General features: G+C 42.1%; 1 protein-coding gene across 7 annotated transcripts in view; it reads right to left on the reverse strand.

Annotated features, from left to right (window-relative positions):
- Positions 1–25,441, reverse strand: part of LOC104147946 (uncharacterized) — a 69,506-nt gene that overhangs the window by 40,137 nt on the left and 3,928 nt on the right. For 4 of the 7 annotated variants that reach the window (XM_068938936.1, XM_009680891.2, XM_068938935.1 and 1 more), the window contains exons 1-4: positions 25,095–25,187; positions 24,034–24,140; positions 11,707–11,823; positions 9,565–9,723 (exon numbers count right to left, since the gene is read on the reverse strand). In XM_068938936.1, coding sequence (XP_068795037.1) covers positions 9,565–9,723; positions 11,707–11,823; positions 24,034–24,123 — 366 coding nt within the window. In that variant the 5' untranslated portion in view covers positions 24,124–24,140; positions 25,095–25,187. Of the gene's footprint in view, positions 1–9,564; positions 9,724–11,706; positions 11,824–24,033; positions 24,141–25,094; positions 25,322–25,441 lie in introns of those variants that run through there. The other 3 variants (XM_068938939.1, XM_068938937.1, XM_068938934.1) reach the window with 2 other exon arrangements.

Here is a 25,441-nt window from a genome sequence, read left to right on the forward strand (position 1 = left end):
TCATCCAACACTACAGTGTCAACTAGAGACAATATAGTTTGTCACATCAGTTGCTCTTCAATGGTGCAAGGTTTCTGTTTAGATTTAGCAGAATATTCACGCAAACAACAAGAACAGCTTTTGTTGTTAATACTCATCAATGGTACCTCTTGCACTACTAAAACAGATAGCATCACTTCTTTCTCTCCACGCTAGGTAAGTAAATGCAGCGTTCTCCATACAAACAAAAAAACTCATAACGAAAAACTATTCTGATCAACTGGATCCTGATTGTCTCCTACCTCTTTTAGCCTGAAAGTAGTTTTAAACCACTAGTATTTACTTTCAATAACGGGTTGATACTCAATGCTTCATTTAGATTTGCACCTGGCATTCTTGCAGGGCTAGCTGTCAGAGGAATTGAAAAATTCAGCTTCAGGCCAGTAACACACACAGTCTTCTGTCACCAGCCCAGTTTCTCCCTTCACGGGAAAGACAACAGCCACTTGCTGTCCTACTTCACAAGTCCCAAATAAACTAAACAGTTCAAATAAGGTGAGAAAGGGGCACACAGTGCATTTATTGTTTTTCTCTGTTCATCTCCGACTGTCCTCTCCATTAGAGCTTTCCCTCCTCACGTCACTTATTTGCAAAAAGGGGAAGAATATGTAGCAACGTGACCAAACAAGCACCCGATTTAAAGTAAATATAGATCTAAAAAAATATCAGAGCCTGACTTCACAAAGCAAGTAAAAATGTAGATATGAGATTTGCCTTTCAGCACGTTGCTGTGGCTAGTTGACATATCTGTCAGCACCATATTTAGTTATTTAGCTGTTAATAAGTAGCTGTTGCAATCACAACTGAAACCTCAGCCTACACAGCATTTAAAGGAACACATAATTTGAAATACAGGTATAATCCTATCATGCTAATAATCTTACTGAAAAATCAAAATGGTTGAGGAGAGGAGCAAAGAGCTTTCATTTCCTTGTCAGTTCATTACCATTTCACTCTACCTAATCCCGGAGTTTGGTGCTGTCTTCCAGTAATTCAAGTACTGAGAAGGCTAGAGAGTTGTTAAAGGATCGTAAAACAGAAACACAGAGAGACACCACGGAGCTCAACAGGGCACACATTATGTTTTCACAGCCTAGTTTCTAACGATGCCAGCTCACAGATAGTCAAAGGCTGCGGATCTGCAGGCAATGAGCAAAGTAAAGCATACGCACTGTATATGTGCGCTCACTTGCACTCCCCTGTGTATAACCTGTTGCATACACAGAGCAACCCTAAGATTGGGTTCAGAAAAGCAGTGAACTTCAAGAAGCATTAAAGCACATATTTAAATGCCTTGCTTCACAGGTGACAAACTTTGGGGGGGGGGGGGGGGGGTGGTTCTCCTGTAATACTGCAACTGACAGAGAAACAGATATTTTCAGGCATTCTGCCAGAACAAAACCCTGCTCCCATCAGTAAGTTCTAGGTGAAAAGACAGACTCAGGTCTATATAGGTAACAGTTCAGTTTCCCCCTTCCTCCTCCACAGCCTCTGAAATTTGTTCTTCTGAAAAAAACACCTGAGGGAAACTTCCCAAATTTCCCTGTCCTTTATTTCGATAGATTTTGTTTGTTTTTTAATACTGACTGGCACAATCTGGCCTGCAGTCTGTGTATTATTTTATGTGCTAGAAATAAACAGCTATCAAGATTAAAAATGAGCAAGTATTTGCTCACATATTAAATCATTACATATCTGAGCCAAAGATTTTTAAGATCTAAATACAGTTCTCCAGGTCCCATCAGTATAAAAAACGGATCAAGTATTTTACACCATCTAACATGCACTGCAGACACTTCAAAAGCAACAAAAGTAGCAGATTCTGGGTGCACATCTGTGGCCACAGCCACATTAGCAAGCAGCACAGCACAACAGAAGTGGAAGCTGTGGAATGAGTGTCTGTGCTGAGGATGCAACGTCCTCGCTGGATTTTCACTTTGGGCTACCTCTAATCTGCATCTATTGACTGAACACCCACTAGCAACAGCACATCCTGTAGCTTAGCTTCACCTGGAAGAAATCCAGTCTGGCCTCAACCTTGCTCCATGGTGTGAACCAAGCAGTGCCAGGCAGACACAACTAGGAGGTTCACTTCAAGTGCACTGCTGATCCGAATTAAAATGCCCATGTAACTAACTAGAAGCCTTTGTGCCTCATTCCACGGTGCCACCGCCATTTGCTGTGTTAATAAGTCCTCAGAATCTTTAATTCAAAGCATACTGGCCAAATAATGTAATAATTTTATACTAGTCTTTAGTCCACTGATCTAGGGTGGTTTTAATTCCACACACTAAAAGAATCTTGATATTTCTGAGAAACAACAAAAATGGGTTTGCTGGTGAAGGAAACTCTGATATTGAGTAATTTTAAATTGAAAAGCTTTAGCTATGTAAGTGTTCCAATATGTCTCAAGTATTTCTAGTTAAAATTGCAGAGGGATAAAGATGATTCAAAAGTTCTTTGTCAGTAACTGTGGTCACTCATTTAAATGTGTTTTTCCTTATTTTCACCACTGTTTGCTCCCTTTCCATCCCCTCCATACCTGAAACACCCTGTGGCTCCCTGTGGCTGCATATGCATGCGGACACTCCTGCCAATGAACATGATTTGTATTTGGCACATACAAACCTTTACAAAAGAAGAGCTGAACTGACCTACTCATCTCTACAACTATGGTCTGCTATATAGCTAGATCTGGGTCAGAAGAAAAATATTTATCAGGAATTTTTTTAGTTTATTTTCAGATTATTCTGATTAGCATTACATCCAGCTATACAAGTCACTGTGGAGATACTCACTTTAAACAAGCTTGAGATACTGGAAGAACAGAAAACTTAAGCTGGTGTTTCTCTTCAGACTTTGAGGCCCCAATGACATAGCCCCAACAATGGCAAGTCATAACCAAGAGCTCAGCCAATAATACAGATTGCATGTACAGACATATACGTGCTGGGGTAACATACAAAATAGATACAAACGCAGTACTGGTTGCATTCTATACTGGGGGCAGTGGGACCTTAACCAACAGCACGCACATCTGCAGCAATTAGCCAGGTGTCCTCCATCACTTTGGATGTTTTTCAGACAACACTCCAAGCCCACCTTGCCATGCCTGCTTCAGGCAGTATCTTTTGAAACCAGCAGAGTCTGTATTACCCTTTGCCTAACATCATCCTTAATCTCATGAAACTAGCCTGCCAGTGCAAAATCAAGCCAAGTTTAACCCAACCACTTGCCAACCATTCATACAAACCCTAATGGGCTCGGCTTAAAGTCGGGCACGTGGGAGCTGCTACAGAGCACATGGGAAGAATAGCACTTCAGTTATTTAACATGACCTAACTGAATCCACTTAACCAATGGCTGAAGGCTTTGTGGAAGGGTCCTAGGCTATTTGAACTATTAGGAAAAGCACATTTTCTTTAGGCAGTGTCAATACTGCAATCAAAGTTGAAACGTACAGCATTTCTAGGCAAACATAAGCTAATTCTGATTTCATTTGTCAGGGATCCCAACATCAGAGCGGCTGAAGCAGCTCCAGCATTAGGAAAATCTGTGAAAGCTGATCTAGCCACAGAGAACATCTTACCATTGCTAGCTCCAACCTGAGTCCTGCCTGCTGCCTCTGGCTAGACCTGACACTCAAGTCAGCAAAAGATCGTCTTCCTTCAGCAGCACACTCAGGGCTTCTTTTCAGTACATTCTCTCTCTCTTAGCAAAAATAACATGTACGAGCCACTACAATGTAAAAACAAAGCACACTGTGAAGATGAGGCCCTATGATTTTACCCTGAGGTAAAGTTGCTGAAGTGAGCATGGAGACTAGCCTTGGCAAATTCACCTCACAGTACCACAGGAGAGCTCAAGCTTGTGTTTTTGCATCGTGGCAACTGACATCTTTTTTACCAGTGAAGACAAACCTTAGCAGCCCACAGAAGTGCCTCAAAGAGTCTGGAAACAGTACTGATAACAGTAGTGTCCTTCTCAGTGTAGTCATATCAGTTACGAGTCAGTCACATGAAAGATGAACTGATTTCTGTGGCTTGCATGATGCAAACAAAAAGAAAAGCAAGGCTACAACAACTTAACTTGCTTGATCTGGGGATATTTAATATTACAATAATAATGTTGGTTCCACTTATATCATAAAAACCACACTTTTCTCTTGTTAGGCTAGTGTATAGAGTATAAATGTCATTTTCTCTGTGGAAACAGACTATATATTTTAAAAGACAGGTATCATCAGGGTACAAGATACTTTATGCAATTTACAGATTTTAAAACTTATACAATAGAAGTAAAAGCTCTTTTCATTATTTAAAAATAGAAAATTCCATCAAAGCAGCTTCTGTTAGGAGGGTTTCTCTTTTTCCTCTGATTTTTGCTCAATTTTACTTTTCAAAGAACATTTAAACTAACATCCAAACAGAAAATTAAATTCCAGTTGTTCAAACCATACATTTGTCTTAAAATGTCCCCACAGATGTTAACTGTTGCAAGGTTTGTCTGTGAGAGCTGATGCACTTCACCTATCTTGTCCCATGCTGACTGCCATTCCTTTAATTTTTCAACTCCCCCCTCTCTCAGAAGCAGCGTTGTTTCAAGACACTAATAGCAATAAACATCTTGTACACTGGGAGGGAAGGCCAAAGCATGGGAAAGATGAGACACGTTGATGGTCTTCATAGTCTCGAAATGAAAGCCATGAAATTATTAGAACAGTAAATTGGAAATGGAAATTCACAGCTTCAGTATAAATAACCTCAGTTTCTAGGTTGTGTACTTCTGATACTGCTTTCTTGGTGATGCAAGCAGATTGTAAGACCAAAAAGCACAAGAAAAGTAAAACCCAGAGTCTGAATTAGGAGTGTGCTACATAAGAGGTCGCATTCTAAGTAGCATTTAAAACGCTTGCTTAACTTGAAGTCTGTAAGTATCAAAGACTACCCTGAGCAGGGATACTTTTCTTCCCTGAACCGAGGCAAGAATGATCACTCAGTTCTATAGTGGATGCACAATCAAATATTTCCACTAGAAAGGCATTCCGTAATTCTGGCTGCAAATGCTCTGTTGACCTTTTTATTATTTTAAAGAGTATACATCATGTATCTGTTTTCATTTATGTATTTATTGGTACCCTTGGGCTGATTAGTTGTATTCAGTCTTATGACAAGTCACTTCAGCATTTCCTTTGTTTTGAAATTTATTTTTAAAAAAGTATGATGCCTATAGACTTAAAAATAAAGGCTTGTTGATGTGTTTGAGATGATGATATCTGTCTGGAAGCACTTACAATTGAAATGAGTGTAGTTTACTGAAATACTTAGTTTATTTCTTTATTTGCCATAATATTCAAGGTAGATATTTTGAACTTAAATTTTCCTAATACGCTAAAGTAAGAATATTATGGAATTAGGAATTTGTATCTAAAAATGTTGGATGCTTGCATTTACTTCCTCCCTGGAATCATCTTACACCATGTTCTACCATAATTAATTACATTCAAAGAAACCAAGGATGAGGAGGGGAGGGGAAGAAAAAAAGAGAATATTAGTCATGATCTTGTGGAATTCATGCAATTACATGATTAAAACCCTCCTAGTCAACAAAACATAGCATGAAAGAAATACCGAACTTCATCACATCGTTGCATACAATGCTGCAAAGAACTGCAAGAGTATCACAGAAAGAATAAGAATAGACTATCATAGAAAAAGAATAATATCGCAGAAATAGACTACCACAGAATATCACAGAAAAGAATAAGAATATCACAGAAAAAAACAAATGAAAAAAGCCAAGATAATCCTGGAGCCCACAAATTCCACATGGCTGGCACTCAAGCAATAACACTGCCTTCAGAATAAGGATGATTTGTTCCCAAATGTCCTCTTACATCAAGAGAAGCACACACACAGCAGAGCCACCAGCCTTGCAGGCTGCCAGAATACAACCCCAAGGGACCCATCACCACCTCAAAACTCAACCACCATCACCACCTAGTGAAGGTCCAGATCATGTGGTTACAAGGCGGGGGGACTCAGATTGCTGGTCTTTCCAGTCCAACCTGCAAAGGACCTGACACACAAATAATGGTGTAAATTCACAAGCAATAGTGAAATACTATAATTCCTAGCACAGGGAATGCCCCTTGCATCCTCTACTAAGGTAGCTTCAGTTCATACTACTTCTCCATAGTGCTCTGATGCCTGTGGACCCACACAAGACTCAGTGCAGGAAGAGAGACAGAACAATCACCTAACATGAAATATAAGTACCTCCCCATCATGATTTTACAAAGTGTTAGGGGCCAGAGCACAGGTATCACATCAAAAAGCAAGTTCCTTACCATGTGTGTTACTAATCTCATAAGCCACGTTGCTGCATACTGGCTGCAAAAAGAGTCAGCCTTCAAGAACCGCCTGACTAAGGCTGAAGACTTTATACTGAGGTAAAAACATCAATACCGGTACCACAATATTATCTATTAACAGACGATAGGCATGGTACTTCTCTTGCTTTTCTTCCCTTCTCTCCCTAACTGACCTCCAAGGAATTATCAGGCGTCAGTCTACTTTCTCATCCATGTTTCAGTATACTGCTTACACAGTTTATCTACCAGGAGAACTGCACTAGTCCTTCAGGACAAACTCTCCAGTACAGGTAAAAGTGCACAGCATAACTTGTTAAATTTGCTGTTCATCTATGGCATCTATGGAGATGAAACGAATTTTCACAATTAAGACACAAATGAGGAAGCAAGGATAAGAATATAACAACATACTCCATACTTATGTTACACACTTTAAAGAATTGTGTTTTAGCACAGGTTGACAGCAATTGCTTAGAACACCCCATCCCATCATCAAATCCTGACTGTAAGGTGGGATCAGTTATGTGCTTCCTGACACACCACTTCCACATGAGACAAGTGAGAATAGGAGGGGAAAGATTTAGGAAACAGAATGTAAAGCTCTGATGGAGAACACTTAAAAATAAATATTTAAGTATCTTACACTTGTTTTAGATTATTCCTGTTTTTCTCATAATAAAATTGAAAATAAACAAACCCCAACATCCCTACCACCAAGCCAAATCTAACAACCATAAATACAATAAAACCCAAAATCTAACAACATCAGTAAACCAAGGTCAAATGCTGCAGGAGTGCTGAGTTTGGACTCTATAGTATCCATCCGCTTTGTCTGACGCTTTTCAGAGAAGCTGCTGCTCACACCATTCCAACTTTTTTGTTGTAGGTTTCCTTAAACACTGCGGCCAAAGTTTTCAAAAAAAATGGGTGTAATGGCTTCGGACACCTAGTTAAGCGGCTTGTTTCCCAAAAGTGCTGATTACCCAGGAGCTCCTGTTCACTTCAAAGCATGGGATTTGGGAATGTTTGTTACTTTAAGATTTATGGTCTCCCTACATCCTAACTGAGAGATTCAAGAAATTACAACTAGTAGCTCATCTCCATTAAAATTAGAAAGAAGTGCTAGACTGATTTGTGGCATCTATTTCAGAAGCAAACACGTTCATGTCTTCACAGACCCTGCAAGTGGAATAACTAGTGTGAAGAAACGAGGATACCAACGAGAAACCTTTGCTAAGGGGAAAGAGGGTAACGCACTGCAAAATCCAAGAGCTGACAGAAGCAGCAGCAAATGACAGAGAGGAAAGGAAGAGAGACGTTCCTGCCTGCAGGCTAAAATATTACTTAGATCACTGCTCTGAAAGAATCTGAGTTTATAAATGTTGTGAGAACTAACTATATTCCTGTCAGTGAGCCAGCTTAACGAGCTTTTCTAAACACAGAATCACAAGCTAAGCAATAACAGCCTCAGATAGCATGGGGAAATTCATATCTATACTAAACAAACACCTGCAGGAAAGAAAATCTTTATGCATACAACTTGAGACTTCTTACCACATAACAAAGGCTATTATACAGCCAAACTGACTGACCAAAGCTACTAAGCTATATAAAAATCTTGAAGTCCACTCGGATTTTAAATTTTATGGGAAGACTCCTGAAATAATCGTGCCAATTCACTCAATGCAGGATTGTTCCCCAGTGCTTACAGCAAATAGGAAATGCCTAACAGTGAAAATTTGAGGGCTTTCTCCTCTCCCGAGGAAAAAAGAAGCAACTGCTAAGGAAACAGAGTCTATAAAAGGATACCACTGTTAGCAACTCGAGTGACAGACAGGAAGCAGATTTCCACAATTGGCATTTGGTGAATTGCAAGCTATAAAATCTGTTTGGAGTTTGCTGGGTTATCTGTGGGTTCTAAGCACAGCAGTTTAAATCTGGCTGCTACTAAAAGATCCTATTTTATTGCACATATATTTCAGAATGTATTTGTCTATCATACTAAAGCAAGAAAAGGGAACATACCCGCATTTCTTTCTCTTAGTAGGTTATATTTTCCATGACAGTGTGATAACTAGAAAAGTGGTTTTATCATCTTATACGCTTGCTTCTTTGCACCTATTTTGGAGGGGGGAAAGGGTACTTATTGTACTTACTGTTACAAAACTGCCTTCCTTCCCTTTTATCTCATTTATCTTATTTTTACTGTGTGGTATTTTTTGTTGTACACAATCATTTACTGTGCTTTTAAATCTGCTTATTCTTTACTGTTATGCATGAATTGCTAAAGCATGTATGCATCTATGCTGAATTTGCATCTTAATAATCCTGGCCTTCAGTGCTGATCTATCCATTTTTGCTGAACCAAAGATAGAAAATCCTTTCCTGCACTCCAAAAAAAGTACATTGCGGGTAGTAATATCTAAAGCGTGTGTTTGAAAGGACTGCATCCGCAAAATCTTTAAACTAGGACAAAAGCTTTCAAAGGAAGACATGAGTAAAGCATTTCTGAAAGCAAAATTTCTTCCACTAATTCAAAAAATTTCACACCTCCACTGAAGTGGAGGGAAGGAAGAAGTCATCCTTTTTTTTCTTGCAACACAAAGACATTGTAAGAATAGATATAAATTTTGAGAGATATAAATGAATCTTTAATACTTAATGTTCAGACATCAGAAGGCAAGGCAAAAAAATTGTTTTATTTGTTCTCCTTTTAAGAGTTGCTACTAGATATGATTCCACTACTGTCTTGTTATGGAATTCTTTCAAAACATAATGCACAGTGACACAGTTCAGAAGAAATCTTTCAGGAATACAAGTGTCACTGCGCTATTCTGGTGAAGAAAGCACACAGCTTGACCACATCAGCTCTGCTTAATTACTAACGACTCCAGAAAGGCAGTTTTTCTGACATCTGCTTTCCAACCATGTCTTAACAGGACCTCTTAGTCTTTTTGGCCATTTTGCTCCTTGCAAAAAACTGACTTTCTAACAAAATTCCCTACCTTGAAAAGTACATTGATTTCCAGTAACTGAAAGCATGTGGAACTTCGCATGAACACTCCAGTCTCATTAATAAATATTGGCTACAACCTTCGTGCTATGTTACTCCTTCTCCCCAGCATTCTCATGTCCCTCAAACAATTTCTTACCTTTCTTCTTCTTTGCTGTTCAAGATTTTGCTTGAGCCTACAATCAGACATTTGAATCTGAATTCGCTGCTTTTGAACTTTCTTATTCAGCAAGTCTCGGTAATGCACATACGTGGCATTTCTTTGTCTGTAGAGATCCTTACACATTTCAAGGTGGTACTGGAAAAAAAAAAGTGTCTCATATGAACTAATTTGTGCATTTTTTGTTAAATACATATATATTTTCCATCTTTATTGAGATATAGACATATATATCCTGGATAGACAAAGATTCTGAAAGAGAAAGCTGAAGCAGTTCAAGTTGTACAGCAAGTTGAAACTGCTTTAAATTATAGAAACCTTTTGAACAGTCTTTTCACATACTTGTTTAATAGTGCCTTTAAAGAGACAGACAGAAATGCCGTTGTACGATATACCCAGGAAATTTATCTGTATTTTGTTACTATAAGAAACAGTTAATACATCAAAGAAGATGGGGCATACCTTTTCTTCAGTGTTGTGGGTTTCCTAGGAGCAGATAAATAATAATACTTTCTTTGAAGTAACTACTATTTGGCTAAATCAGAAATCAAGATTTCTGAATGTTTTGGTGAATAGAAGCAAAAATATTGTATACAGAATTCTTTACAAAGAAACATAAAGATGTTACAGACTAGCAGTAACTGCTTGAAGATAATGTCCATAATGATGCTTTTTTTCCTGGGGAAAAGAGGATGTAGCAACAGGTTTAGCCTATAAGCTTCATTTTCTTCTCCAACTTCTGCAAGCCTCTTTTCTTCAAACGCAGCAAGAAAAAATTCAGGCAGGAGACTTTTCTTTGTTAGGTGGCAATATGCTGCTGGCTTGTACACAGTTGTCTGTGTACATTCAAACTAGAGAGTATAAATCTCTGAAAATAGTATTCTTCAGCTGCACACAATTGGCAAGTATTATGACAATCCCCCAGCAGATGGCAACATTGATCAGGCTTTCATTTAGTAACAGTGGATGCCTGCCCACCCACCTTTTACAGCAGAGGAACTTCCCTCCTTTGAGCTTCTGATACCTGCATGCCTTGAAGCCCACTTTGGAGACTGTATTGCTAACTGCCTTCATATATGGTTTTCATACGTCAGACATCCCCAAAGAAAATGTACAGAGATGTGATTTCAGCTACCTACCTTGCTAAATAGCAATGTACAGTAAGAGATACAATAGTACAACAAAAAAAAGTGATAGAACTTAGCTTTCTGAAAGGAAAGTACATTTAAACTTCCAACCAAAAAGTGTCTTTTCAACTGTGTACAGTTACATCCTCTGGCACTACAAAATTATAGCTGCCATGCTACTGCATGCCACTGTCTCACAAACTTCAGGTAAAGGCAAGTCTTTTAGTTGTGAGCAATATCTGAGCTGAGACCCAGGACAGTGAGCTCCTGATTCATCACCGCACTCTGTTGGAGGAAATGCTAGAAGAAGGCATTAACCACTAGAAGCAGATATTGAGAGAATTTCCCACAACACTGCATGCCAAAGGGGAAAAACCTCAAAACAGTTTTCTGTCATATCACATATTTGCATATGTCATTATGTAAATAAATATTGATAAATACCATCCCTTTAATGCTTAAGTTAATCTAGGTTGGTTATTGTTTAAAGTGCAGGTGAATATTCTAAACTCAAAATGGCCAAATAATTCCCTACTGCCCGTCCTCTGGAGACTACCATCTGCAAACTATTACAAACAGTTGAGTGCTGGAGCACAGTAACAACATGATACCACACCTAAAAATCTCATCTCCTTTCCCTTAGCCTTATATATGTAGGTAGAACAGGTTTTTTGAAGACTGTCTTCAGCATTAGCCTATTTGGTCCAATTTTCTCCTCTTGCCCACAAAGAGATAAATAAAGAATAAAAATAAATGAATGAATTAAAGAGATAGGTAAAATAACCACAGCTGATATCAGAATCAGTTCCCTTATCAGCTAAACCAAGGAATGATCTTGGGACTCCACCACAGAAATTATCTTGGCATCTAGCTACTAAACAAGGAGTTCTTGCCCTTGGACAACAGAGCTGTTTCTTTGCTACTTACTTAGAAATCCTTAAATCCAGCAGTTTAAGGTATCTAATAACCTGCTGATACCTGATAATAGCATTACCTGGTCCAGCAGGGCTTGTTTCATCATACCTTCTTTACCTTCCTCACTAAATGCTGAGTTGTTGTTTCTCTTCTTCCCTTTGTCATCTTTGACAGTCTTCCTTCGCTTGTGGTTATTCTGGACAAAGAGAAACATGCGTCAAAAAAGAAGAGCTGTACAATTCTGACAATGGATACCTGCCATTCTTTCAGTGATGTATGCCTGTGCCAATATATACTTAAGAACTGTGAAAAAACACGTGTAATTTATCTGTTTGAGCATATAAATTACTTCATAAATACTTTTCTTTTTGCAACTATGAAGCAATAACACAGGATAACGCAGAATCACAGAATGGCCAAGGTTGGAAGGGACCTCTGGAGATCATCGAGTCCAACCCCCCTGCTCAAGCAGGGTCCTCTAGAACACATTGCACAGGATCACGTCCAGGCGGGTTTTGAATATCTCCAGGGAAGGAGACTCCACTACCTCTCTGGGCAACCTGTGCCAGTGCCCTGTCACCCTCCCAGGAAAGAAGTTTTTCCTCAGGTTCAGATGGAACTGCCTGTGGTTCAGTTTGTGCCCGTTGCCTCTTGTCCTGTCGCTGGGCACCACGGAGAAGAGTCTGGCCCCATCCTCTTGACACCCTCCCTTCAGATACTTGTACGCATTGATCAGATCCCCTCTCAGTCTTCTCTTCTCCAGGCTGAACAGGCTGAGCTCCCTCAGCCTTTCTTCAGAGGAGAGGTGCTCCAGTCCCCTCACCATCTTTGTAGCCCTCCGCTGGACTCTCTCCAGTAGTGCCACGTCTCTCTGGTACTGGGGAGCCCAGAATGGGACACAGGACTCCAGGTGAGGCCTCCCCAGGGCTGAGGAGAGGGCCAGCATCACCTCCCTCCACCTGCTGGCAACACTCTGCCTCATGCAGCCCAGGATCCCATTGGCCTTCTTGGCCACAAGGGCGCATTGCTGCCTCATGCCGAACTTGTTGTCCAGCAGGACTCCCAGGTCCTTCTCGGCAGAGCTGCTTCCCAGCAGGTCAGCCCCCAGCCTGTCCTGGTGCATGGGGTTATTCCTCCCCAGGTGCAGGACCCTGCACTTGCCTTGGTGGAACCTCAGGAGGTTCCTCTCCGCCCAGCTCTCCAGCCTGTCCAGGTCCCTCTGCATGGCAGCACAGCCTTCTGGTGGGTCAGCCACTCCCCCCAGTTGAATATCATCAGCAGACCTGCTGAGGGTGCACTCTGTGCCTTCCTCCAGGTCGTTGATGAATACGCTGAACAAGACTGGACCCAGTCCTGACCCCTGGGGGACACCATGAGCTACAGGCCTCCACCAAGACTCTGTGTCACTGACCACAACCCTCTGAGAACCCAAAGTTCTCAATCCACTTCACTGTCCACTCATCCAACCCACGCTTCCTGAGCTTACCTATGAGGATGTGATGGGAGACAGTGTCCAAAGCCTTGCTGAAGTCCAGGGAGACAACATCCGCTGCTCTGCCCTCATCTCCCCAGCCAGTCATTCCCATCAGAGAAGGCCATCAGATTGCTCAAGCATGGTTTCCCTTTGGTGAATCCATGCTGACTACTCCTGATCACCTTCTTGTCCTCTACCTGCTTAGTGAGGATCTCCAAGATGAGCTGTTCCATCACCTTTGCAGGGACAGAGGTGAGGCTGACAGGCCTGTAGTTTCCTGGCTCCTCCTCCTTGCCCTTTTTGAAGACTGGCGTGAGGTTGGCTTTCTTCCAGTCCTCAGGCACCTCTCCTGTTCTCCAGGACCTTTCGAAGATGGTGGAGAGAGGCCTAGCAATAACATCCGCCAGCTCCCTCAGCACTCGTGGATGCATCCCATCAGGGCCCATGGCTATGTGGATGTCCAGCTTGGACAAATGATCTCTAACCCGATCCTCCTCGACCAAGGCAGAGTTTTCCTTCCTCCAGACTTTCTCTCTTGTCCCCAGGGTCTGGAATTCCTGAGCCTTAGCAGCGAAGACTGAAGCAAAGAAGGCATTCAGCAACTCTGCCTTCTCCGTATCCTTCGTCACCAGGGCACCCGCCCCATTCAGCGGCGGGCCGACGTTTTCCCCAGTCTTCCTTTTGCTATTGATGTATTTGAAAGAGTCCTTCTTGTTGTCCTTGACATCCCTTGCCAGATTTAAATCCAGATGGGTCTTAGCCTTCCTTGTCGCATCCCTGCACATTCTGACAACGTCCCTGTATTCCTCCCAAGTGGTCTGTGCCCTTTGCCACATTCTGTAGACTTCCTTCTTCTGCTGGAGTTTTGCCAGGAGTTCCTTGCTCATCCGTGCAGGTCTCCTGCCCATTTTGCTGGACTTCTTCCTCAGAGGGATGCACCGATCTTGAGCCTGGAGGAGGTGATGCTTGAATATTAACCAGCTTTCTTGGACCCCTCCTTCCTTCTAGGGCCCTACCCCATGAGATCCCTGCAAGTAGGTCCCTGAAGAGGCCCAAGTTAGCTCTCCTGAAGTCCAGCGTTGCATTCCTACTTATTGCCCTGCTCCCTCCTCGTAGGATCCTGAACTCCACCATCTCGTGGTCACTGCGGCCAAGGCTGCCCCCAACCTTCACCTCTCCGACCAGACCTTCTTTATTTGTTAGTACAAGGTCCAGCAGCACACCTCTCATTGGCGTCTCCACCACCTGTGTCAAAAAGTTATCCTCAATGCTCGGCAGGAACCTCCTCGACTACTTCTGCCTAGCTGCGCTCTCTTCCCGGCAGATGTCAGGGTGGTTGAAGTCCCCCATGAGAACCAGGGCCTGTGATCGTGAGGCTACTTCCAGCTGTCTGTAGAAGGCCTCATCGACTTCCTCTTCCTGATCAGGTGGCCTGTAGTAAATCCCCCACAACCGTGTCACCCATGTTAGGCCGCCCTTTAATCCTTACCCGTAGGCTCTCAACCTGCTCTTCATCCACCCCGAGGCAGAGCTCCATACATTCTTCCTCACGCTCTGTGAGGAAGTGAGAGCTTCCTCACATAAAGAGCAAGTCCACCACCTCGCCTTCCTGGCCTGTCTTTCCTAAAAAGCACATAGTCATCCATGACAGCATTCCAGTCATGCGAGCTATCCCATCCCGTCTCTGTAACTGCAATGAGATGATGGCTCCGCACACAGATCTCTAATTCTTCCTGTTTATTCCCCATGCTGTGTACAGGCAAACAACTATAACAAACCATTTCAAACTGTAAAGGTTTAGTGTGAACACTGTATTGGAGGCTTTTAGTAACTGAGCTCAGAGTGCATGCTTGGGTTGGTACTCCGACGTATAAAGCTCAGGGCTAACTTCAGTGGACAACCAGAACGAAGCTAGAATGCAGTTGCCCTTTAATACATTTTTCCATGCTACATACTTTAAAAACCAATAGCCTGTTTGTGGTTTTCAGGCACCTCCATGAAACTGGAGTTCAAGTAGTACACACTTATTAACAAGTTAACATGTAGAGCTGACACTCTCTTCTGTTGTACAGAACACAATCAAAATCCTGCAAGCAGCATCAGCAAACCACAGAGACTTCCCCCTACACAATCTAAGCCCTGCTGAAACGCCAGGCCTCTCGTGCCATGTGTCTTGTGCCATACTAGTTTACCAGGGACATCCACAACAGGAAGGCAGATGCAACAGGTAGGCCGGACCTAGGTATGAGCTGGAGATATGGAGGGACATCCTACAGCAGTAAGACACTACTGGTTGCTCACATGTAAGCAAGGCTTGCCCAAAGTTTTGATACAAAGGAGAAGTGAACAATGTTAGTGGACACAGTGCTTTTTTAAAAAAAAAAAATCTAGAATGTTATTGAATATCAAGGAATCAAAGCATTGTTTAGAGGACAGATAAAAGTAAAAAATAGGAGCTTTTAAAAATGTTTCATCAAAGCTTCACTAAAGGTAAACTTGGTTACAGATCATTAGCATCTTACAAAGAAGTAAATGTCAGAAGGGCAACAAAATCAAAACATCACTAAACACAAAAAGTACAAATGCAGAATTGAGACACCAAAATACATTCATTTTGCCCCTAAACTGTACACCACACTGCACTAGAAGAGCTGCGCTACCTAGCTGAATGAGATTTCTCTAAGCTTTAGAAAATGGAAAGCATTCCAGACAAGCACAACACTCAGGTTCACGATAAGACCCTGACACGCTCTGATCTTTGAAATCTAGGCTGGAATGTGTCATCTAATAGCATGAGTGCAAAACAAGTGAGCTCTTTGCCTTGCACAAACCTGTGATCTCAGCTCTGGCTTGGGGAACTAACGTACCAGATACAGAATTCACCAAGTTGCATCAAATATTCCTATCTGCAGCATATTCTTCTTTCTTGGTTTATTTTAAACTACTGACTGTTCAGCATATAACTCTCACTTAACCTGATACTTTCCAGGGCCCACCAAGTTTCTAGAAGTCTTTTCAGGAAACAAACCCTTCAGAAAGCAATTCTCTCATCTCAGAACAGAAAGCAAACACCATAAAGCAAATCATAAGAGGCATAAGCTTTCATGAGAATGCTTCGGGGGTGCTCCCACACCAAGGGCCAAGGAGCAACACAAACCAGTTCTGAACAAGTACATTCACATGCCTCAGCAGGTGCTATTTGAGATTCATTCCGAACACATCTTTTCTGTTTGCAGGACTGAAGCCTACAGAGAAAATAGTTACCATCTGACAGAAAGACTTGGCATTACTGAAAACATTTCTGGCACAACTTCACTTCTCTCTCTCCCACTGGTACAAACAGCAGAAAACTGATCTTGAAAGTCAGTGATTACTGACTGATACGGTGTATCTACTGAGATGCAACACAAAAGGCACAGACAGGCCAACAAGTAAAAAAATAGTAAAATAAAAGTAACTGACATCTAAGTAACTTTTTGTTTTGTTTAAAAAACAAACAAAAAGCCTCACTACTTCCTCCTCCCGCTTATTTGTTAAATCCATCTGTTTGGCTAAATACCAAAGTACTGCTCAATAGGCACATTGCTCACAGTGGGAAGAATCCCGCTTGCATTGTAAGTAATTCTTTGCTACCAAGGACACGAACAAACACGCATAATCCTGGCTGTTCCCACCCTGCAGAAAGGTCTGCAGGCACCTGTTAAGTTGAGGAGAGTGGAAGACAGCCTTGGCATAGTGACTCACATCCTTCAGCACCCAAGTATTAGGCAGTAACACTACCTGGAGCTAAGAAATACACCAAAGATACAAAATGCTGTCAACACTGCGAAGAAAGTTAAAGGCGAGGGCTAAAGAGCTGAACTTAACATCAGTGTCAATGATTCCCTGCATGCCCGTTTTCATCTGATTTTAAAATCCAGCACTTGAAGGATTCTGAGCAGTGAAGTTAAGCAAACATTTACAGTTCCTATCAAAAGCAGTGAGTGGAATAAGCACCCATTACGCTACAGATGAGGATGAACACACTCCCGGACTGAGTTAACAGTGAATGACACAGGGATCTCCTGCCCCAAAAGGAAGAGGCTGATGGATGGCGTGGGTAGTCATGTTTTCCTCTCCAGAAAGGCAAGATCACTCTGCTGAGAATCATGTAGACAGTGTAAGTTTCACAGAAGAGAAATGGTACAACAGTGCCATCGACTAAGGTGCTCTTTGTTCTGTTGTGCCATGTCTCTAATAGTACCTGCCTACCCTTCTTCATGTCACCCCTATTCTTCCATCTCCTGCTACCTCCACCTTGCAGCAATTCCCTGATGACATCCCATTTGTCTGCTTCCACACAGAGGTTCCCAGCAGTACCGTTCTGAATTAACCCGTAGGCTTCCTGGAGCAGAGTTCATGTCTTTTGTCTACACTGGGCACTATTAATGGAGCAGATGTATAGATTAGCCTAGATGAAGAGGGACTGTTACGAGTCTGTGGCTATTGACCTACTCCCTATGAACACAAATCTGGAGTTTATTCCTGATCCAGCACCAAAGGTACTAGAAGATTACTCAGTGCAGCAGAAGTGTAGAAAGCAAAACAAAGAGGTGATTAAATCCCCATGAGAAAACTTTCCGGAACAAGACAAACCTATGATTCCTTTTAAGTTTGTGTAACTCAACCCTCCAGCTGCAATGCTTACGATTTTGTAGGCTGCATTTTTATTTTTACTGGACGTTTCCAAGCCTCTTACAGCACCCTCTGAGTGGAATTCAGTCTAAAGACAGATGAGCAACAAATCAATGGGTGTTTGTAAAGAAAGAAAAGGAAATAACATAAGCGATCTAAGAACGACATCCCACAAAGGTGAGTTAAACTGTGCAGCATCCCAGCGTGTACACTAGGAAAACCAGAAAAAGTTCAGCAGATGAATAATCATGTACATATGTTAGCGTACCCATCCTTCCTTTATGCAACCCAAATGTTGCCCCCATGCAATTGCTGAGAAGTCACTGCAAACGTAATGTTAAACCCAAGCGTGAATCTACTCATTGGTGTGCTAACATTCTTATCTGATTAGTCATGTGTTGAATTATTTGCCTACTGTCCTGAATTCACACAAACCAATGCTGCCTTGTGTCAATATTGCTTCATTTTTCCCCACTGTGTAACAGACAACGCAGTGGCTCCTTTTTTAAAGGCACCATGGAAAGCATACTTCATAGTCCTAACCTCAGTACTTTTATCACTTTCCCAAGTGCAAAAAGATTTGTTGTGCAAAACCACCTGAATCATAGCACAGAAATTACAACAAGGGCCTGAATCCACAGAAGTCCAGAGAGACACGTGCTGAAGTGTAGCAACACTTGACATTGCCTCATGTAGTTTCAGGCATTCAACACACAGGCTGGAACTCACAAGACCAAGTCAGACACCAAAACCCACACTGACAGTGTCCAATAGAGCCTTCAAGTTGTGAAGATGTGCTCTCATCTCTGGTGCAAGGATATTCTCCATACCCTGGCTGCAGAGATCAAAAAAATCCTGAAGTAACAAGCAGGAAGTACCCAAGAGGAAGGTTTCTCAAATCTACACTCAGATGTTTCATTACCAAGTCTGATTTAGCCATCTCTGTGAGGCTAGGTTCCCTCATGAACAAGGGCATTTTACTGTCAATCTCTCTGATAGTGAAAACCATCCTTCAAAATGGCAAGCTTTATGTTACAGGCTAGTAGACGATGTGTTCACTTCCTCCGCCTGAAGGAGTTCAAACCCACATCTCTCTACCTTCCAGGAGAGCAACCGGGCTGTTGACCAGACGGAGAGTATTTTACTTCTCTTCTCTGAGAAGAGTTTATTAAACAGGGAGAAGAGGACACACATGAGGCTGTAACTCTTTAGCCTAATGTATGAACGAGGAAGAGAGTCCTGCTTTTCATTTGCTTCTAGAACTGTTTGATCTCTCTTCTAACTACAGTAATCTGATGAGAAAGGGTAATTCACAAATTTCCACAGCAAGTAAATGGGTCAGCTCTTCCAAATCCTACTTTCCTGCCTCCACATGAACATGCAGATTTCCACATATACAAAGCTGCCTCTGAAAATTTAAGAGTCGTTTTTGAAACTTGGGCTCCACGAGTCAGATACACCACAGTTTCACACAAAAAGTATTTGCTACTAACAGACAAGCAATAGAATACCCTTTGGGCAACTGCTCAAACTGTGAAAAGAGGCTCAGTCACATGATCTTTATTTGTTCCCCTCACACATACAGATTCCTCAGCAGATGAAATGCAAGAAAGACCCTGTTAGTATGCTCAGGAAGCAAAACCTCAGGTTTGCCAGCCTTTAATTGGAGCGCAAATCCCTTGTATCAACACCCAAATAAGTCTTCCCTGACATACAGTAACTCTGACGGGCACCTTAAATTTAACAGCATTAGAACACGTCCGCATCACCAAATAGTCTGCGTATTCAGATGATTTTTAGAAGTTTCCAGTCATCAGTGCAGGGAATTTGTAAAAAAACATCATAGCAGGGCACAATAGACACAGGAAGGTAACAGCTGTGTAATGAAGAGCAGGTCCTAAACAATAAGTGAGGCTGAGATCACTTAGAAAAAAGTATATGAGTACATGATTAAAGGGGATAGACTATTTACCTAATATCTAACTCTCGTGCGCTTGACTTCACAATCTGTGCGCACATGTAACTGCCTAGGCTGTTCCTTTCAAAAACAAAAAAGTGAATGCCAGCCTTCTTCGCATCTTCTCAAAAAATGACATTGTGTGGCTTTACTCTGCCTTCCGCATCAGCTGTCAGAAGGAGCAGGGCTGTGTGGGTGCCAACATAGACCTGAGTGAAGGAAGTGGCTCTGTTGGCAATTTCAGTTCGTCACTTGCTACACAAGTCAACCATTGGAGGGGCTGGGACAGACCATTTACTTTTGGGTTTCACAGACCTTTGTTGACAGGATCTCTGAGTCACTCTAAATTCAGTCCCTGGTTCTGCCGATTCCCATAGCAGCAGAGTTTCCAGCTATTGCTCTTTCTGGCTGAGTCTTTCAGTCCCTCCAGCCTGTCTCTGTCCTGAATCCGTATCATCCTCCCAGGTGTCTGAGCACACTTCCACTTTCCTCAGATCTGTTAACTCCAGTTCCGGTTCCTGATGAATTTTAATCCAAATCAGAGGCCTCAGAGGCTGGCAGAAAGAGAACTGACGGTTTAGGAATAGCCGTTCCAGCTGCCATTTCCTACCTCCTCGTCCCAGGAGGCAGCTGTGGCTGCTAGCAAAGTCCTGATCAACTCCTTCAAGTCCTCATTTTAAACACACTTAAGGCAGAAAAAGCCTTTAGAAAAACTTTCAAATTAATAAAGTCTTTGAGTATGTGCGCAAGGTAACAGATATTCTTTTTAATGTATCATTTGGTCAAATACAGATATGTGTTTTCCTTAAAAGAACAAAAAAGGCTGATGTTGGACATAGAAAAGCAACAAGTTAAATGTCAAGTTTTTGTTCTAAAGCATGGAGATATAAGACTGATGCACTGAAATGGGTGCACTTTTTTGTTCTTCTCTAGTCTTACTCTTGAGAGTAAACTCAAGAAAACTATTTCTTTTTTCACTGGAATAAATACATTATACATATATATTTTTAAACCTGAGGCACACACTTTGAATAGACTTTCATCCCCTCTGGAGGTGGTTTAAGAATTAAAAAAAAAAAGTATCATCAGGATCTAAAAGACATTGTACAGTCCTAAATACAGAAATACTTTACCCATTTGTATGCTAATCTGGATTAAAACACAGCTAGTCAATACTGCAGTACAAATATTTGGCAATAGCCTCAACCAGCTGCCATTACAGAAATATATTAGACAGGAGAAAAGAGAGAGCTGTTGGTCTCATGTAAATTTAATGTTAGAATATATTATCTGTGACTGCACTTTGCAGCTCAGCATGGCTTTGTGTGGAAGATAAAATGCTGTGATTTACAGCATTATAAATGTTTGCTAAATGCCTTAATTGCCATCTCTTCATGCAAAGTGGCACTTCATTATTAGCTTACAGAATACACTGTATCAGGGAGATCATTTTTTCTTAATTATTGACATCTTACAAAAAAAATCTATATTTTGCTAATATTCCTGTGAATAAGAATAGTGTCTGCTTTACCTCAGCAGTCTGTGACGAACAGCGACATTCATCTCTTTGTTACTATGGCAATATTACGTAGGAGGTACAGGAATGGGCTGATGCTTTTATCTTCTCCCTTTGTACTTAGGATATACTCTCTTTCTCACCCCCCCCCTTATTTTTGAACAAAACAGCCACAAAGGGCGGGGGGGGGGGGTGAATCATTCAAAGAATCAAAACAAAGGTCATTTTCTTTGTTGTTATATTAACTGAAGACAAATTGCAAGGCTATGGATACTATATAAACACCAACAACCCTATAACAGGAACTCAAACTATTTTCTTCCCTTTGGGGAAAAAAACTGAAGGAGCAATGACCCACTCCGCTTCCTTGTCAAGCAAAATTGAACCCCTTTGTTGTTTAACAGTACCCTGGAAACGACGAGGGCAAGGAAACAGCTCATACAACTTGCTCTTCCCCCAGAAACAACTACAGCAGTTAACCTAGGTACGTTTGTGAGTGGCAAGGGGGATGAAATACAACTTTTTATGTGACCCTGTCTAAAGGACAATGAAAATAGGCTAGCATATGACTAACAACAATACCTCCTCTGTAGCCATTTGCTTCTAACTAGCAATAACTTAAGGCAAAGAAAAATGGAAGGCAGAGCAAGCCCTTCAGGTGGTCAATACAGTATGAGTAAAGTATTCAGTCATGCTGAGTGTAACCAAGAGGTTTATAGCACATCATCTCATTTACATCGTTTGACTCAGCCATCGGCAGAAACTCCCCCTAGTCTTATCAGTCAAAGCAAACCAGATGAGCAAAGATCTCCAGCTTACGCTAGCCAAGCTCACTGTGAATGCAGTGGGTTAGGCAGCAGCCACATAAGCACCTCCGCCAGCTGAGCTGAGGGAAGCTATACCACAGCAGGGTGTCAGCCAGTGGCAGCACAGCTGTTTGCAGGCCAGGTTTGCGGTGCTCTGCCACTCTGGTCAAATTCTGTATTCATGCACTAGAGATTAGTGATACTGTTTGTGCCTGCAAAGTTCTTTTCATATTAGTCATTTGGAGATTAGGAAAGAGAGAAGAAAATAAAGAGATGTTTGTTTCCAAAAATCAGCTCCTCAAACCCCAGTAAGAAGTTATGTTTTAGGATTTCTAACCTCCTATGTTACAAAAGAGCACTAGCACAATATTCATGCAGTTGCTCATTCAGATAAGAGAGCCATTTGGCAGCTGACTTTATGTAGTCCTTGACTCTACTTCCACTTCAGCACTGCCTTAGACAACCCAATTTTCTCCTTTGCCCCAAGAGGTCTACAGGTTTGACAGCTACACATTCTTATTCTCCATTCCTGTAGCTTTCAGCATTTTTCAAATAGCTGACCCCAATAACTTGCCAGCAGGGGTAGAGATTCCTGACTAGCATGTCTAAACCTACGAACCATTTGGCTTTTTTTTCTTTCTGAAATTTCATGAAACCCTTAGAAGTAACCTACTGATTCCAAGTAATCCACACATTATAAGCTTCTAACTCCTGCTGATCTACAAACCAGTTTATTTCACCACACTGTTGTTAATAAATGCAGAAAAATGAGAAGTTGACCAATCCAGCTCTGCAGTAAGGCATATCCCATGAGCAGCAGAGAGAAGCACTGTACAGATATTTCATAAGAACATCAGACATAAAAAAAAAAAAAACAGGTTTGTTGTTACTTTCACTATGATCACTAACAAGGTTCATAATAGGGATGTGAATCCCATATTCTGTAGTCAATCTTCCCAAATATTTCAGGTTTATACTCCAAAGAGTATTCTAAGCATCAGCACAAATTCAGCATTTGATATTCCACAGTAGTTACCCCCTGCAGTATTGCCAAGTTTAAATTAAAGATGTTATGGTGATCACTAAAAATACCTAGGTCAAAGTATTTCTCATTTTGACAGAGGCCTATTGTAAGCTCTGTGGGAAAAACTAGAAAGTCATAAGATTGAAAGTTGGGGAATATATTGATAATTTATAGGAATCACCTGCTAACGGGTGACCCTAACCCTCATGTACTATTCTCCAGATAAATCTGTCAAGCCAAATTATTTCTACTCTAAGATGATCTGCATAAAAACTACGCACAAAATTTTCTGAAAATTACCAGCAGCTTAGTGACTACCTATGAAATGAGAAGTTAATTCTGCATAGAATAGATGGTTTAATATACTGATCAGTAAAAACATCACCATAGCAAGCATTTAACTCCAGAGCACCGTAACATCCCTTTTAGCAATGTTTGTGCAGGACATTTGAGCCTCTCCTGAGAAGATATTTTAGTCATTCCAAACTAATTTGGAGAAAGCATGTTAATGTGTAAGAAAGCCTACTTGGCCAAGATCACTCTCAAGATCTGATCAGCACTTCACACGGTAGTAAAAAAAATTCCTAATGACATACAGCCCTTCACGACAGTCTTTGAGAAACAGTTATTCAACTGTTGACTCCTTCTTTGTTTGCTATGAAGCTTGGTACTGAATGTGGGGGTTGGCAATAAGAAAAGGGAGAAGATGGGTGTTGTTCACTATCAGGAACTATATGGGAAGTTACAGTACTAGTCACCACAGGAGAAAAGTGTGTGTGTGGGGGGGTAATTGTATCATGTGAGTGTCTATTAAAATGGCTGCATCTCTTAAGACCTTCAGGAACCAGGCAGTAAATGAAAATGTTTTCACAGCGCTATAATGGCTATATGGACTGTGGGTTTTTTTTTTTTTTAATATCATTTAAAGCCACAACTTCCTATTGAGAAACATTACCTGATTCCTGCAACGAAGCGGCAGGTAAGTACTCAGAATTGGAGGAAATGCACTCTTTCTGTAGTGTTGCAAGTTGGTTGCCATAACCATTACAGTCCCCTACTGGTCTGTCAAGAGAAAGAGTGAAGATAAACAAGACTCTATAAAGAGAGAACAACATAATCACACCTTGTTAGAACAGCTAACTACAAAGCCAAAGAGAAACACACTTAGTATTTTGTTACAGCCCTCACTGTACTATTTGCAGTACTTCACTTCTTTTTTCCTCCTCTCCACACATCCCCTCACCAATACACAACCCAGCCTTAAGAAAAATCTGATTTAGCGAAGCGAGCTTCAGTTTAACGGGAAGCCCATCGACACGTTTCTCTCTAGCCTGGCCATCCCACCCCGAGAAACGCGCCAGGCGGCACCTGCGCGGACACGGCGGCCGGCGGCAGCAGCAGCAGCAGCAGCAGCGCTACCTGAGGGGCGGCGCGCGAGGCCCCGCGGCGGGCGGTAACGGCCCCAGAGAGCCGTTAGGCGGCGCGTTCTTAACGGCAGCGCGGCGCCGCCGCCCGCTTCGTTGACGCCAGAGCAGCAGGTCGCTCCCATGGGCCGCAGCCCGGGCCGTTTGCACGCCTATGGGCACGTTTGACTCCCCCGGTGAATCCCGGCCGCCCCTGTGCGCGGAGGAGCCGCAGCAGTTGTAGCGGCGGCCGGTGTTTGGTGTCTGAGGGCTGCCGCAGCTCTCCCCCCCCCCCCCGCCCCGCCACAGCCTGAGGCAGCGCATGAGGCGTTTACAGTAACCTGGTGGTTTGGGGGGGGGGGGGGAGGGTTCCCTTCTGTCAGTTGCAAGCAGGCGTTTCGCGGACGTAGCCTCCTTTCCTGAAAAATTTGTTTTCATTCTTACTTCTATTCACGTTGTAAAACATGCCGATTTCTTTTTCCTTTTTTTCTAATTTAAAACATCGAACGTTTTGGCATGTAGCATTGTTCCCGTTTAGATTTTGTACTCAAGAGAATGCCCTGGCGAAGGAAACGCTGTAAATCATTTCCCTTCCCCTCACTGAGTGACTTACCCGATCGGTTGTTGGTGCTGCACTCAGGGCTACATCTCACTCAACCAAAAGAACGTTGAAAAAGGAAAAAAAAAAAAAACAAAACAAAACCCAAACTACTAAAAAAAGCTGCTCTCGCCCGCGCTCATCGAGACGTTGTAAAGCAGCTTGTTGGCTAACTTAGAGTAGTTCTGTTCGGCAGACAAAAACCGAGGCAGGTCACCCTCCCTCTTCCTTCCCCCGCCGCTGGGCAGCGCGCCGGGGCGCGCAGCGCCCGCGCAGCGAGGGAACGGGCAAAGAGGGCGGCTGCTCAGGCTGATGTTTATAGGGGAACTAGCAATCAACAGATAACCTTACCTGTCCCTTTC

The sequence above is a fragment of the Struthio camelus genome, chromosome 3 (assembly GCF_040807025.1).
Source record: "Struthio camelus isolate bStrCam1 chromosome 3, bStrCam1.hap1, whole genome shotgun sequence".
Lineage (NCBI taxonomy): Eukaryota > Metazoa > Chordata > Aves > Struthioniformes > Struthionidae > Struthio > Struthio camelus.